At 44.6% G+C, this 17707-nt stretch overlaps 1 protein-coding gene across 2 annotated transcripts in view; it reads right to left on the reverse strand.

Annotated features, from left to right (window-relative positions):
- Window positions 1–17707, reverse strand: part of STAC (SH3 and cysteine rich domain) — a 242738-nt gene that overhangs the window by 39000 nt on the left and 186031 nt on the right. For both annotated transcript variants that reach the window (XM_083188214.1, XM_083188212.1), the window contains one exon: window positions 6466–6536. In XM_083188214.1, the coding sequence (XP_083044340.1) occupies window positions 6466–6536 (71 nt within the window). The remainder of the gene's footprint in view (window positions 1–6465; window positions 6537–17707) is intronic.

Below are 17707 nucleotides of genomic sequence, written 5' to 3' on the forward strand. Positions count from 1 at the left end.
GCCAAAATATTTTCTGGCCGTGAGGAGTGGAGTCGGACTGTGAGGAGAGAGGAAGTTAATCATGAGGAGGAGGTGAGGTCGTGACACAGGAGGGGAGGGGTCACCCGGGACTGCAGCTCCATTGGTGGCTGGTCCCAGGGGAGGGGCTGGCCACAACAGGATTGTTGCTACGCTGTGTCTCTGTTCCGACTAGTCCGACTTCTTTCTGCAGGGGGGGTATTTGCGGAGGGGGCTGCGAGGCTCCTGCGCCCCTGTGGAACTGGCTCCCCCCCCCCGCGGCCGCTGGGGCTGCAGAGGCTTATTTACGCCACTGTGGCAGACATCTTTTCTTTCATCTTTTACTTCCCAAAGTGTCTTTCCTTTGGTTAGCACAAACTATGTTGGTATTCTTTAATGGTATTATTGTATTATTAATTCTAAGGAGAAAAAGTTACATTTAGTAGCATCGGATGTAGCTGGAGGTAAATTTAGCAGCAGATACTGTATAAGCAATTCCATAAAATATAAATTATAACAATTATTTAAAAAAAATTGTGAAATTTAAAACGATAAAAAATATTGAAAGATCTGATATTGATCTCAAATAATATAAATAAGTGTTCTATTAATTAGATTACAGGCTTCTTGGGAATAAAGAGGGTTAGCATGACAGAAAGGAATAAAGATATTATGAAGTTACTGACTCAGGCCGAAATGAAATGCATTTTCAATTACAAAACCCTCTCACCTAGAGGAAAGCAGGATTTTGAGACTAAGTGGTTCTTATAAATCCGGGTGGTTATTGTCTATTTAGAACTTCCCATTTATATTATTTGTATACGGATCACTGGGGGTTTTAATTTTTTTTTATAATTTTTTATAATATTTTATGAAATTGCTCATACTGTATCTGCTGCTATATTTATCTCCACCCAAGGCCGATGCTCCTAAATGTAACTTTTTCTCCTTAGAATTTATAACAGAAAACTACCATTAAAGAATACCAACAGAGCTTGAGCTAAATAAATGAAAGACTCTTTGAAAGATGAAAGAAAAGATGTCTGTCAGATGGAACGCATGTGGATGGCCAGAAATCTCGGGCCATCACTTCCGGCGCAAACAAGATGGCCACCAACCAGAAGTGACTGTGGAACACATGGATTTAGCAGGGAATCACAGGACATCACTTCCGGCGCAAAAAAGATGGCCGCCAACCGCAAGTCACTGAGGAACGCATGGAATTAGCCAGAAATCACAGGATGTCACTTCTGGCTGAAGTCTCTGATGATCTCCGAACGGAAGCGGTGGGACGCTGAATGAAACTTTGCGGGGGGATATGCACAAACAGAGACTAATATGCTTGGGGACCTAATTGTAGACACCTTTGAAGAATCTTCTAATCAAGAGGGTATTTTAACTGTTTCAGTCCCTGGGTCCACTACACCTTGAAAAAGATCTATTAAGAGATTGAAATGCATTGGTGTGGACCAGTGACTGGGAGGAGGGAACTTACCTTGGATACGGGACCTTATTCATGTCCGTTCGCTGTGGGTATGCGGTTCTCCGATGTTTTTGCAATGTGCATTTCTGCGCCTTTGCATATGCTGGATGTGTGTGGCCACGGCAAACAGACTGTATGTCCGGTGCACGCAACCAACAATGCAGGCGGGGGGGTGTATGGGATGTTAGGCCAGGGTTCTCGTCCATGGGAATGCCCAGAATTTCATGGGCATTCCCATAGAAATCGCTGGGTGACGGGGCGCCGGGGGTGGGCAGCTGACATCACCAGATGTCAGCTGCCCGACGATTTGTTCCCGAATGTGCACGCATATATAAGTGACCTGAGAGTCCTTTTATATATGTGTGCACGCATTGAATCTTTCGATGGTCGGGGATCATCGAAAGATGTGGGAGTTTCCCCACTGGCCTGCGAATGGATGTTTATGTAAAACATCCATTCGCAGGCCATGCGAACATGCACGGCGTGCGATTGGGGGATGGGCAGACGGCCTGCCATTCACAAGGCAGGTTCTGGTGGATTTCCAAGGGTGCAATTTCACAACCGAGCGAGTCGACCAGAATGACCATTCCAGTAATGGATCCCCGGTTTTGTGAACACCATGTGATACCTTGACTGTTATTCATAGATGAGAATCCCTCCTCATTTTTACTTTTAACCGCTATTATTGATGTCCAGTTCTGGAATAAAGAAATACCATTCATGTCTAACCTCAGTGTCCACGGAGTCATCTATCACTGTCTATCACTGTTAGAAAAGGTCTCTGGACACCTAAGAGAGTTGCAGACAAATATGCTTGCGATTCACCATAATATTGTAAGTAATTGGAGGAGGGGTTTGTACCCCAGAATCCTGAGAGAGCATCACGTTCGTCATATATATTTTTTTATGCCTGTTTACATTTTTCACATTGTGAGTATTTGAAGGAGGGGTTTGTACCCCAGAACTAAAAGAGAACATATATTGAACAGAATTGTGTGTGCACTACCTTTTATTGTTTATAAGAACACCTTATCACACGATGATCTGTATATCTCTTCTCTCCCTAATATGCTCATTAACTGGACGAAAGAAAGACGACACCTCAGACGGTTTCCATACTAGGGAAGTACTATTCTTTGGTTAACACCTTTACATGTAGCGCCTGGAGGTCTATTTTTCACACTTTTTTAATACATGTTATGCATTGTTGGTGTTTGGTGTTTAACTTCTGTGCAAAAAAGGACAAAGGGCTGCTTCCATTTGCACAGACTTTATTCCACACTGCATCTTGCTACTTAAATTTTAGTGGCATCAGAAGGGGAGGATGCATAATTTTGGTAAGCATCAGTTGGTTGATGCTGGAGTAATTTACAGTATATGATGCAGAATATTCCTTTTTCCTTTGAGTGACATATTGAATAATACAGCACCTAGTCACTGCTTCGGAAGATTTCCAAAAAAGGAGGGGATCTAAATCTACAATAAATAAATGATCAAATCTGAACTCCTCCCAAAACAAATCTATTTTGCTGTGAAATCCCAAAGAAGAAGAAAAAGGAATATGAAAGCACCATCATTTAGAACAGCCAATATATATATAGAGGAATAAAAAGACACCCATATAAGGGAGTGGTCTGAGAGGAACATAGGTTCAATTTGTGCATCAATAACATTTGGAAAGATAGAGTCAGAGAAGATACTGTAAGCGATCCAGGAGCAGTTATCAGTCCCGTATATTCCTGGTCAGTAGGGTATAAGGACCTTAAAGCATCAGTCAATGAAAGCTGGTCTGTGATAAACAGTACACCTAACCTAGGAGGTAGCCTATTGTGTGAGAAATAATACTAAAGTCACCTAAAATTAAATTACAAGATCTATAGAGGCTTAACTTTATCAATAGTGTACAAAAAAAATCTGTTGGAGTAGGTATTGAGGGCATAGACAATACAGATAACATAAAAAGATGGTGAATAAATGTAAATCTATTATTAAATATCTGCCCTCTGGATCTATACCTGTATGTAGTGCTTTTAATTAAATCTGGGATTTTTTGACAGCAATACCACACAACGTTCTGTATAGGTATATGGAGCAGCAGTCACAACTTTCCACCCAAGAGTGGATAAATTAGCTATTTAGCTATTTAGCCCACTAATTGCATTCCATACAAAAGAACTACAGGTAGGTGTTAATTATGTTTTTTATAGAGAGCAGTGATTTATTTTGTTTAATAGGGGAGTGGATTCCGCCTACATTCCAGGAGCCAATGCTAACAGAAGACATGCATCACATAGTAATATATAATATCCCTGAACTAGAATCTGTAAGCACTACAAAAACAAGCAACATAAGGGGAAAGAGGGGGCAAACGTAAACAAAAATAGAATAATGAAAAGTAGAGACCAGTAAACATACTCTACAGACATAGGGCCTGATTCAGATGTGTTCGCTAGACATATATATACTCACAGCCTATAAAACAGGTCAGCACCGCCCCACCAAACATTCCTTGTGGACATAAATAAGGCACTTGAGCAAGGCCATACGTGGTCTGGTAGAGGGAGAACTGCACATCTGCCCGGTTCTATGGGCTATTTCTATGACAAGGTGAGAGCACGCGTCTTGGATTTACAACAATTCAGGATGGGTTTGCTTTAAGAAATGATACAATGCGGACCCTTAAAGAGTCTCTGGGAGACCAGGTTATTTCTGAGCGATCTGTTCTCTAAATCGTCTAACTTTGCCCAGACTTGCACATCTAAATTGTGTAATTGTGACTTGTAGTGCAGAGATAGCTTAAACATTTCCTCAGCCGTATGTTCAATGAATGCTTATATTGGCTCTTAGTCAGGGTTTAAAGTGCTCCTGGAGAAGTGGGGGAATTTATTTTCCTCTGCCACAGAATTACCCCCCTTTACCTCCCCCCCATTAGGCAGAGCCAGGTAAAGTGGTAGGGTTTTTAGCACCCACCTGCAAACTATATGTTTTTGTGTTAGAATTACTGTGCAGGGCCAAGGTGGAGGTTGAATTCGTTTCTATTCACCATTAGAAATGGTGGAACTCAGTTCCACCCCGTTCCCCCCACTTTAACCCTTGCTCTTAGTATTAGTGAGTGCCTGTTAGCAGCAGTACTTTTCAATTTTTTCAGGGATTTTTGTGGATACCTTTATCTAGATTACCATTGCATTAACATAACAGTACATGTGTTTATATACACTTTATTTGCTTTATACTGCTCAATAAAATCCTAGATTCATGGCAAACATTGGTATGAGTTATAGACAGCAGACAGTGTTACTATACTTTAGGAAACTTGCTATATAAACACACCATACTGTATATAAGAGCTTGTATTCCAGTACTGTTCTACTGCAATGGCGATTCATTTGAAAATATGTTAGTTGCTGTATGCTGGTAATGTAACGAAGTATATGCTGAAACAAATAGCTGAACAATAAAATGCTACATCTGTACTCGAATAAATTTCACACACACACACACACACACTCACACACACATAAAACTGCAGTTTCAATGGCAATAATTTTTTTTACCATACACTGATTTAAGAACATTTTCATAAAGCTTTAACATTTTATTACATGTGCTATTTCTACTATTTTAATAGTTAACCACAGTATACACTACTTTCATTTTAGGGTGTGTTTGTATTAAATACACCCTAACGGTCGTATACTTGATTGACTTAGCTGCAATCTGGAGTACAAATGATATGTAATACACGTTTCCCATTATTATAATGCTATATCACAAAATAAAGCACAGATCATACATCTACTCTTTTCGAAATGAATATACAGATGATTAAGAATAACTTTTAATAGAAGTTACCTAATTAATATATTGTTCAAAGAGAATGCCACATGCAAACATCACACACTTTAACTGTAGAAGATGAATGGTGAATTGACTATATCTTATGGTAGTCATTCAGCGTCATGGCTGAACAAACTTGTACCATGCATGTGAAATGATGCAAGTAAAATCTTATTGCAATTACATGATTTTTTTCTATAAATGTACTATATATATTAATTCCAACCTACACATAGATGAAATATACCATATGCCTCTCTATTAAATACATAAATTATTATTATTATTATTATTATTGTTATTATTATTATTATTAGTAGTAGTAGTAGTACTATTATTATTACTAACATCATAATTAAAATGAGAAGAATCGTTAAACCAGCAAGCATTACAGTATAAAAGAAATATACAGATAGACGGCGCTAATGGACAGAATTACAATAATTCAGTCTTGATTTAAAATACAATATATATTTTTTATTTTTGCGATATCTAAAAAACAGGGCACCGGCCGGTGGGACCAAATATCAATACATTAATTATGCATAACACAGACAGTGCAGTGCATAACACTTCTGCATAAACTATATGCTAATTGTGTGCATGACTGAGCCACTAACAAAAGTTATTCACTAACCAATAACCTCAAAACGGATATTTCTGCTTATGCTTGCTTGCCTACCAACTAACTGTCATTTATTCCTGCTGGACAGGATGAAGTATTAACCCCATGTATGCAAAAACCAAGCTAACAGCTTTTATAGCTCTTTTCTGCTGTAATTAAACCTACAGCAAGTCTGCTCAGTGAGCAAGTGATATTATTCTTTTTGTGAATGTCGGAATTAGTGTGCCATTTTCATTGTATTTGTCTGTGTTATGCATAATTAATGTATTGATATTTGGTCCCACCGGCCGGTGCCCTGTTTTTTAGATATCGCAAAAATAAAAAATATATATTGTATTTTAAATCAAGACTGAATTATTGTAATTCTGTCCATTAGCGCCGTCTATCTGTATATTTCTTTTTTTCTGACTTTGAGAAGGGTTGAGTATCCCTTCTAAGACGGCAGCTGGGACAAATTTTTGGTTTCCTGCGCTTAGTTATACAAACCAGTGCTCTTACAGTATAAAAGATAAAACATTTGTACCGTTGAATCAAGGCCCTCTTGTTCCTGATCTTCACTAACGACTTCTGTGCCATTTTCTAAGTAGCTGAAAACTGTAAAAGAAAAGGACATTTCAGGAGTTGAGGAGTAGGCCATAGACTAATGTGAGGAAGCTCCTTTATTAATAGATAAACAGGCACTATAGCATATAAACACACAAAAAACAATTAAGATAAGATGTCAGAACGTATCGATCATTCAATAGTTTATCAGCACAAATATAGTCATTTTTTCAGACTACATTACTGTACAGTTCCTTGTTAGACAAGCACCAAATGATTTGAACATCTTACCTCTTTAATCACTTTATTTTGGCAAGCAAAGTTGCCAAAGTTAAAATTAAGGTGTAGACTGTTTCGTAATGGAAATATGAAATGTTCCTGGCAAACAAGACCTTTATTGACATAAGTAGACAGTAAGTAGATTCTCTAGAGCCTTATGTGAAACTTGTGAATGGAAAAAACATTAATTAAATTGCTTGGCATGTGCAACATCTTTCAGATGAGCTGTGAGTAGAGATCTTGAAGTAGCAAAGACTATGAACGGATAAACACTGTTTTTTGCTACAGATGTGTCAAATAGCCCCGTTTGGTAACACACTGCTTATTCGCATCCCCAATACAAGAAAAAATACTACCATGACTGCTAAGGCTGCCATTCCATGTACTTCTGTAAACAAGTCATTTGCTAATCTGGGTAAAAAGGCAAAGGTCTAATTGTCACACGCAGCCGCGGCGGTGCGCGGCGGGCATATTACTCACCCGTTCGCGCCCGCCGTCGGCTAGCGTGTAGTGGTCTCCGGGTCAGCGGCAGCGGGCAGCGGCAGTCTGGTGGGCAGCAGGCAGCGTGGGACGCTGACAGGTGTAGCAGAGTGTGCTGTAATGGTGCCGGGAGGCCGGCGTCGCCATCTTGGTTAAGGGCAAATAGCAGATTGGCCCAGGTCTGAGGTTTCCGCCCCTACTGACCTGACAGCCAATGGCAGCCGCCCTCTTGGGATATAGGGGATCTGCCTAGGGCTGTTCAGTGTCAGTACAAAGAGTCTCCCGAGGCGTTCACAGCTCCCAGCTGACTCCGGCTCTCTGACTCACCTCTCCTGACCTTGGTGCCTTGCTCGTGCTCTGTGGCTGGTCTAGGTTACTGCTTAACCCCATCGCTGCCAGGCCTCTCCACAGTCTGGCCTCTTCCTGTATCCCTGAGCTTCCTGGCCTAGCTCTTCAAGTCTCCTGCTTCCAAGCAATTCTGCAATCCTCATTTCATCATTCATCTTCTTCCAGTCTTCAAGGATCCTTCATTTACCATCAAGTACATTCTCTTTCCGGATCCTCTTATTCTTCAAGACCCCTGCCTGTCGTCCTGTGCTATTGAACTGTCATTATTCAAATGAACTTTCTTCTTCTAAAAGTGCCTTGCTGGCTCAAGTATTATTTACCACTAACTGCCACTTAAAGAAAGTATTCAAGTGTGTATTGTTTCCATTGATGAATTCTATTATTAAACCTGCACGATTTAATCCTTCCTCCTCTGGTCCGCCTCCGGTTGCTACACACCACACGACTTCATCCAGCCCTTCAGTTGTGACAGTTTGTACTGACCCGATGGAGTCGGGTGTTGAACAGGCTTCCATGGTGGACGTCTTTCAAAGCATCGTGGCTCGTCTTGAACAAGTGGAAACTACCCAACGCCAAGTGGCTCAGTTTCTTCAGGCCTTGTCCCCGCCCCAGGCGGCTCCCTCAGTGTCGGTGGCTCCCGCACCAGTGATTCCAGTTCCTGTTTCCACACCAGGATCCGTAGTTCCTCATCACATGCAACTGCCAACTCCCAGCAAGTTTGATGGTTCACCAAAGGGATGCCGTGGGTTCCTGAACCAATGCGATGTTCATTTCACCCTGCAGTCGTCTCACTTCCCAACCTCCAAGGCAAAGGTGGCATATATTGTGTCTCTCCTGGCAGGGTCAGCTCTGGACTGGGTGTCCCCTCTCTGGGAACGCTCTGACCCCCTGCTCAATGACTATGAAGCTTTCATTACCTCTTTCCGTCGCATCTTCGACGAACCTGGCAGAGTGGCTTCTGCCGCCACTGAAATCCTGAGGATTCGCCAGGGTAGCCGATCTGTGGGACAGTATGTTGTGCAGTTCCAGACCCTGTCCTCTGAATTAAAATGGAACGAAGAGGCTCTCGTCTCCGCCTTCTGGAATGGGCTGGCAGGTCGTATCAAGGATGAATTAGCTACTCGTGACTTTCCTGCTACCTTGGCCGAGCTCATCTCCCTGTGCAACAAAGTAGATCTACGGATGCAGGAGCGCCAACTAGAGAGAAACCGCTCCGATCGCCTCCGCCCTCGCTTTACCACCAATGTTGTTCCCGTTCCTAGATCAGGTTCTTCCACAACTACACCTCCTGATGAACCCATGCAGATCAATCGCTCTCGGCTCTCCTTGGAAGAAAAGTCCCGTAGACGACGGGAGAATCTTTGCATGTACTGCGGTTCTTCCGCCCATTTGCTGTCCTCTTGTCCATTGCGTCCGGGAAACGGACGCTCCTAACCTCCCAGAGGGAGGCCCGGTTAGGAGTTCTGCTTTCATCTCCCTCCTCAACTGTTTCCACCATTCCAGTTACCCTTGTGTGTCCTCAAGGGAAAATCAAAGTCCAGGCCCTATTGGATTCCGGAGCGGCAGGAAATTTTCTTTCTTCTTCCTTCGTCTTTCAACACTCCTTGACAGTACAACCCTTGGTCCATCCCCTGGTTCTCACTGCAGTGGATGGGAGTCGTATTTGTAGTGGGCAAATCACCCTTCAAACCAATCCAGTGACAGTGCTAGTCGGTGCTTTACATCAAGAGACTCTAGAGTTTTTAGTCCTTCCTCAGTCATCACACCAGATGGTCCTGGGCCTACCATGGCTCGCTAAACACAATCCTCATATTGATTGGACCAGCATGGAGATCAAAGCATGGGGTACGAACTGTCTAACCACTTGCATGCCTCGTATCCTTCCACTCAATCAAATTAATCCTCAAGAAGGAGGTCCCAGTCTTCCAGCTTCACCTGTGTCTATACCCACACCATACCATTCTTTTTCTGATGTATTCAGCAAGGGAGGTGCCGATACTCTGCCACCTCATCGTCCTTGGGACTGTCCGATAGAGCTGATACCCGGGAAGTTCCCACCGCGGGGCCGTATCTACCCCTTATCTCTACCCGAGACCAAGGCTATGTCTGACTACATTCGTGAGAACTTGAATAAAGGCTTCATTCGTCCATCCACTTCGCCAGCTGGAGCGGGGTTTTTCTTCGTAAAAAAGAAAGATGGAACTCTCCGGCCATGTATAGACTATAGGGGCCTAAACGATATCACTGTCAAGAACCGCTACCCATTACCCCTCATCACCGAACTCTTCGATAAGATCAGAGGGGCTTCTATTTTTACCAAACTGGATCTGAGAGGAGCATACAACTTGATCCGAATTCGTTCCGGTGACGAGTGGAAAACGGCTTTCAACACCCGAGATGGCCACTACGAATACCTGGTGATGCCATTTGGTCTTTGCAATGCCCCGGCCGTCTTCCAACAGTTTGTAAACGACATATTTCGGGACTTACTGTATCATTCCATCGTGGTGTATCTCGATGATATCCTCATCTTCTCCCCTAACCTCCATCTCCATCGTCAAACCGTCTCTGAGGTCCTCCGGCGTCTACGCCAAAATCAATTATTCTGCAAGCTAGACAAGTGCGTTTTCGAGGTCACTTCCATTCCATTCCTTGGCCACATCCTCACCAGCACCGGGATAGAGATGGACCCAGAGAAAGTAAGAGCCATCCTAGACTGGACAGCGCCTACCACACTCAAAGGCATCCAGAGGTTCCTGGGCTTCTCAAATTATTATCGTCGCTTCATCCGGGACTTCTCCACCCTTGCTGCACCCCTTACTGCTCTAACCCGTAAGGGAGTAGATCCAAGTCAGTGGCCACCCGAAGCCTCTCTAGCCTTCCAACAACTAAAGAATGCGTTTGTCTCCGCTCCAATCCTTCTTCAGCCAAATCTCGACAAACCCTTCATTCTCGAGGTGGACGCATCCTCAGAGGGAGTCGGGGCAATCTTGTCGCAGAAAGGGGAGGACCAGGAACTTCACCCTTGTGCCTTCTACTCCAAGAAGTTTCTTCCAGCAGAGAAGAATTACCCCATTGGGGAGCAAGAGTTACTGGCAGTCAAGTCAGCGTTGGAGGAGTGGCGGTACCTCCTGGAGGGGGCACGACATAAGATCACTGTATACTCTGACCATAAGAATCTCTCTTTTCTCAAGCACGCCCAATGCCTTACTGCTCGTCAAGCCCGCTGGGCCATGTTCTTCGAACGATTTGATTTCCAGATCAGATTCAGACCCGGGTCGATGAATGCCAAGGCCGATGCTCTTTCACGCTCTTTCGAGACTCCAGCAGACCTTGAGACTCCTCCTCGACCAATCCTCGATCCTCTGGTTTTTGCTCAAGTTACGGTCCAACCTTCACCTCCTCCGGGCAAAACCTTTGTTCCCCTCAATCTTCGCAAGAGAGTGCTGTCCTGGGCACACGCTTCCCGTTTCGCAGGACATACTGGTGCACAGAAGACCCTAATGTTTCTATTACGTTCATATTGGTGGCCCACCATTCGTCGAGATGTAACCAGCTTTGTCGCCTCCTGTGTAAAGTGCGCCCAGCATAAGTCCTCCAGAACGTCTCCTGCCGGTCCTCTTCTACCTCTAGCCATACCCACAGAACCATGGTCCCACTTGTCTATGGACTTTATCTGCGAACTTCCTCCCTCCAAAGGGCATACGGTAATCTGGGTGGTAGTTGACCGGTTCTCAAAAATGGTGCACTTCTTCCCATTGAAAGGCCTCCCATCCGCTCCAGTTTTGGCTCAGCTCTTCATTTCCACAATCTTCAAACTCCATGGGTTGCCCAAAGAGATTATATCTGACCGTGGAGTGCAGTTTGTTGCAAAGTTTTGGAGGGCCCTCTGTTCCGCTGTACAAGTTAAACTCAAGTTCTCCACCGCTTTCCACCCACAAACCAACGGGCAGACGGAACGCGTCAACCAAGACTTGGAAGCCTTCATTCGCTTATTCGTCTCTTCTTCACAAGACGACTGGGTAGACCTTCTGCCTTGGGCGGAATATGCGCACAATAACTCTTATCATTCATCCTCCGGCACCACTCCCTTTTTTACTGTTTTTGGCAAACATCCCCGATCTCCAGATTTCTCAGACTTATCTTCTTCCGATGTTCCTGCAGCTGCTGCTTCCTTACAACGGTTTGCGAAAATCTGGTCAGACGTTCATACAGCTCTCCTCAAAGCATCCGCTCGATACAAAAGGATGGCGGACAGGAAAAGAAGAGCGGCTCCCAAATTGAAGGTTGGAGATCGAGTGTGGCTGTCTACCCGCCACATACGCCTTCGGTTACCATCTATGAAGCTGGCTCCCCGGTTCATCGGGCCATTCCCAATTACTCAAGTTATTAACCCTGTCGCCTACAGACTACAGCTTCCTTCTTCCCTGAAGATCTCAAATTCTTTTCATGTGTCTCTTCTAAAGCCCTTGAGATTGAACTTATATCAGAAGAAGGTGCCCAAACCGCCCAAGATTGGCTCAGAGAAAGAGACAGAGTTCGAGGTGAGGCGCATCATCGAATCACGTTGTCGCAATGCCCATCTGCAGTTTCTGGTAGAATGGCTTGGATTCGGTCCTGAAGAGAACTCCTGGGTTGATGCTGCAGATCTTCATGCTCCCCGTCTGGTGAGGCAATTCTTCCAAAGGAACCCACACAAGGTGCGTAGGTGCCCTGGGGTCACCCAGAAAAGGGGGGGTACTGTCACACGCAGCCGCGGCGGTGCGCGGCGGGCATATTACTCACCCGTTCGCGCCCGCCGTCGGCTAGCGTGTAGTGGTCTCCGGGTCAGCGGCAGCGGGCAGCGGCAGTCTGGTGGGCAGCAGGCAGCGTGGGACGCTGACAGGTGTAGCAGAGTGTGCTGTAATGGTGCCGGGAGGCCGGCGTCGCCATCTTGGTTAAGGGCAAATAGCAGATTGGCCCAGGTCTGAGGTTTCCGCCCCTACTGACCTGACAGCCAATGGCAGCCGCCCTCTTGGGATATAGGGGATCTGCCTAGGGCTGTTCAGTGTCAGTACAAAGAGTCTCCCGAGGCGTTCACAGCTCCCAGCTGACTCCGGCTCTCTGACTCACCTCTCCTGACCTTGGTGCCTTGCTCGTGCTCTGTGGCTGGTCTAGGTTACTGCTTAACCCCATCGCTGCCAGGCCTCTCCACAGTCTGGCCTCTTCCTGTATCCCTGAGCTTCCTGGCCTAGCTCTTCAAGTCTCCTGCTTCCAAGCAATTCTGCAATCCTCATTTCATCATTCATCTTCTTCCAGTCTTCAAGGATCCTTCATTTACCATCAAGTACATTCTCTTTCCGGATCCTCTTATTCTTCAAGACCCCTGCCTGTCGTCCTGTGCTATTGAACTGTCATTATTCAAATGAACTTTCTTCTTCTAAAAGTGCCTTGCTGGCTCAAGTATTATTTACCACTAACTGCCACTTAAAGAAAGTATTCAAGTGTGTATTGTTTCCATTGATGAATTCTATTATTAAACCTGCACGATTTAATCCTTCCTCCTCTGGTCCGCCTCCGGTTGCTACACACCACACGACTTCATCCAGCCCTTCAGTTGTGACACTAATGTGTCTTGTGCCACACATTGATGCGCTTAATCTGTGACTTTATGCTAGGTGTAGTATAGGTCACAGAGGAGAGCACCAAGCTGATGCTGATCGGCGCTCCTTCACCTCTACATGGAAGGCAATGGAGCAGGCAGCACTGACTGAGGAGCTCCAAGCTAGCCGGGAAGCAGACAGGGAGTCAGTGCACTCTATCACTGAACACAGATGACGGAGTCAGGAGAGCAACATATTAGGTGACCCACCAAAGCTGTCACTTACACAGGGCAGGGCTCACACATGGGGACTGAGGACAGGGCTGACACTGGGGAAAGGGGCATGGCTGACACAGGGTGGAGAGGACAGGAATGACACTGGGGAAGGAGGATATGGCTGACACAGGGTGGAGAAGACAGGAGTGACACTGGGGAAGGGGATATGGCTGACACACGGGAAGGGGACAATAGGGAGGGGGCCTGCCTATTTTGTCAGTCCCGGGCCCCACAATTTCTGATGGCAGCCCTGGACGCAGCTGCATCTTTATGCTAATGCTGCAACTGATTCTGAGCATACTGAATTGCACGATATCTGTGTGCATCTTTAGACAACCATTGCTACACCATCGGTCGCAACATGGGAACTTGTTCCAGCCCTAATGGCAATTTCTCCATCTGAACATGGCCTTCAGTGTCAGTGCTGCTGCATCCTTAGAGGTGGCATGCCTACATCTGACTAGCCATCTCATTGTTACCTTCCAGCAACGCCGACTGAAATCCAGGGCTCTTGCATGCATATCTGTTTCCCAATGGACACATGCGCAGAGTGACTCAGATACACGCACAGACTGCAAAAAAGTATTTGCTTGCACCTCTCAATCAGGACCTTAATGAGGTTGCGTAAAGATAAACTTCAGACTTTTATAAATAAATTTTTTTATCCGGAGAAAGAATATATGAACCCCCCCAGGAGCATCAACCAGCCTAATCTGTGGGGGATATTCAATCCTGACTCAGTAACACAATGTTATATATAATTACATCCATCCAATGGTTCTGTCAGTAGCAGTAGCTTCTCCAGGCAATAACATTGAATTGTTCTACCTCGTAGAGAAAAATCCTATTCATAGCTGTACAAACCATAGTGTCATCTGCACATAGAACACTTTACTTCTAAAAGATTATTAATAAAAGTACTGAACAGGGCCGGTACTGATCTCTGATTCACCTTTCTCAATATGTTCCATTGATTACAAGCTTCTGCTTTCAGTTCCTCAGCCTGTTATCTTCCTATGTTCATTTCCCCCCTGTTCCAGTACTTTTGTCCTATGACAGATTTTCCCACATGACAGATGTTACCAATCTGTTATATGGAACTGTATCAAACGCTTTTACACAATCCAAATAAATCATAACAATTACAATGCCAAAATACATTTTGCTGCTGGTCTGTATAACAACTGATCAGTTTGATTTGATAAAGCCATGTTGAAGCTCTTGTCTCCTCCCCATGCACATACATACTGGAGCCACAATAGACTGTCCCAGGACCATTCTGCCAGTGTTTTAGCAGTCACCTGGAGTATAGGTTTAAGCAGCCACCTATTGTTCTTAAACAGGGCCAGGTGTGATATTTTATTCTGGGATTTAGAGCCACATGGGCTGGGGATTGACAATGATCAAAGGCCTAGTGTGAGAAGTGGATGACACTATCAGTCCCAAAGTTCCCCGAATACAGTATGTACAAGCAAAAATATGCATTATTATGTGAGGAAAATGGACATACAACTTGAAAACACTTATGGTTTATGGACAAACATGTGGATAGGTGGTGGCAGTTCATTATCATGCTTCCCTGATGATTGGACTACTTTTATGTGGAAGCCTGTGTCCCACCCATCCATTGAAAATCATATTCTTTCTGTAAAGACAATAATGATGGTTACACGCTAGACAATCAGGTGACATAGTCGACGGTAAGATATGTCAGTCGTCAATAAACACTAAATGATATAGTGCACGATCATTCATGGCCACATTCAGCAGCATGATGTCGCCCATCAGGTCTTCCCATTCTCCATGCACCAGAGCCGATGGGATGTCCCAGATGTTGGCAAGCGGGAGAGCATGATGATGAGTACACACTATCCAATGAACATGATATGTTGGTCCAATCCACTTGATCAGACAGCCTATCGCCTAGCATGTACAGTGCTTAATGAAGCTGGAAGCAGTGGGTGTGGTATACAGTAGCTCACGAACAATGAAAAGTCAGACAGTCAATAGTTTGACATAAATTAGATGTGCATTAGTCCAACAGTGCCAGAAATAGCAAGTGAAATGTCGACATGAAAAACCAATATGTGTACATGGACTCCGCATCCCCTCGCATGCTCGGACACTATTCTCTTTTCCTTTGCATGTACAGTAAAGTCGGTTTAAAAAAAAAATCAGTTGTTGGGTTATTAAGGCATTGGCGTATCATACTAATGCATGTCTCACTAATGCATGTCTAACTTTTGTCAATGTCTAACTAATGCATGTCTAACATTTGGTGTCAACCTATTGCCTGTCTGACTAAACATTGTCTGTCAGATATCTGGAACCCAGAGGGGGTTAATCAGGGAGTAACTGGTTATCCCCCACCATCGCCATGAGATAAATTACATCAACATTTCATTGTTCTCTCCTAGTATTGTCTGACATTGTTGCACACAACAGCAGGAGGTAGCTCATCTAAACCAGGGCTTGACAATTTTTTTAGATCTAGGAGTAAGGATGAAAGTGTAGGAGCCAAACAAACTAAGGATACGATGCGCACTGTGTGTTTTGATTTAGATCACAAATAGGGACATTGCGCTCCAAAAATGTAGGGCTTGGCCAAATAATAGTACCAATTCACATTACACCACACAGTAGTGTCTCTTAGACACACTGCGCCATTACACATTGTTCCACACACTGTAATGCCCATTGCACATTGTTCCACACCATGATGCCCCTTACATATTATGCCACATAAGTGCTGCTTACTTAAATGCTTTTTGCTATAGGTTTCTTGCTCAATGCTAGGGGCTTCATGCTTGTTGCCACAGGAGATTACATGCTCATTGCCACTGGAGATTACATGCTCATTGCCATGGGAGATTACATGCTCAGTGCCCACGGGGGGGAGTGAAATGCTTGTTGCCACATGGGGAGTGAAATGCTCATTGCCATGTGGGGAGTGAAATGCTCATTGCCAGAGGGCAAGTTAAATTATCATTGCCACTGGGGAGGGGGGAGTGAAATGCTCATTGCCTGGGGGAGGGGAGTGAAATGCTGCCGCTCGCAGTAATGAAGAAAGCCACCAGCTGGGCATAATTGATAGTGGTTATTTTGAAATCTCGTGAGCCAATCGGAACTTGCGGTCCGATAGCCAATCAGGAGCGACAGTGGTGGCTCCTGATTGGCTGCTGGACCGCAAGCTTCAATTGGCTTGCGAGCCAGCACAAATTTTGAAAATAGCTGCAGACCTGCTTTGAGTCTGTATACAGACAGGCAGGGCACCACTGTCTGCACTACTGCTGGTCTATCAGGAGGGGTCGGGAACTGCTGCGCGTGCTGCCGCTGATCTGCACACGACCAGATTCTGCTTCCTCCCTCCCTGCAAAAAAATCTGGTTGCCAGGAAGCAGATTCTGGTAGCCATGGTGACCTGGCCCCCGGGATAAGTCGAGCCCTCATCTAAACCATGGGACTACTCTTTTTTATAGCCCCTTATTGAACTTTACCAATTACACAAGACCTTTTTCTAAAACCTCCTTTTGCCGGATGGGAGTTGATGCAAGGTGTGTATGTTTGTATGTATGTATGTATGTATGTATGTATGTACAGTATGTATGTATGTATGTATGTATGTGTGTTTGCTTGCTTATGAAAGATACAGGTTTTATGGTCTTAGCTTTCACTAGTGAGAATTTCCCTCTGTGTATTATGGCTACTGGATTACCAGCTTTTCTTAGAATTGCAGATTTGTTTCCTCTGGTTGGCTTATGTTATAATGGAAGACTTGCAAACTTGTTGTTCTGAACGGAATCTCCAGCAGACTCCCATGGTCTTAAATAATTACACTGTATTCGGATATTAATTCCAGACAGTGTGGGAAACTTCTTGGGAGTCTATAGGTAAACAGTTTTTTATTGGAAACTGTCGTCCACAATTCCAACGTTAGGCGATTTTGTTTTGCTACTCTGTGTGCGTGCAATTCCCAATTCTATGGCACACACTTTATACAGCGTGTACGCATAAATGAGCTGTAGTGATTGAGACAATGGTATAAGGAATGTCCTAAAACAGAGATGGGTGGTTACTGAGAGGTGGCTTAGTCAAAACATGGATATGAGCTTATGAGCCAATTCCGTAGCATTATAGACAGCTATGTGACTGCACCCACTCAGGGTCAGTGTAATGCTTCTTGGCACCCTATGCAAAACTTCAACTTACGCCCCCAACACCCCCCCCCCCCCACCACCACCACCACCACCACCACCACC

The sequence above is a fragment of the Crinia signifera genome, chromosome 5 (genome assembly GCF_055691185.1).
Source record: "Crinia signifera chromosome 5, ASM5569118v1, whole genome shotgun sequence".
Taxonomy (NCBI): domain Eukaryota; kingdom Metazoa; phylum Chordata; class Amphibia; order Anura; family Myobatrachidae; genus Crinia; species Crinia signifera.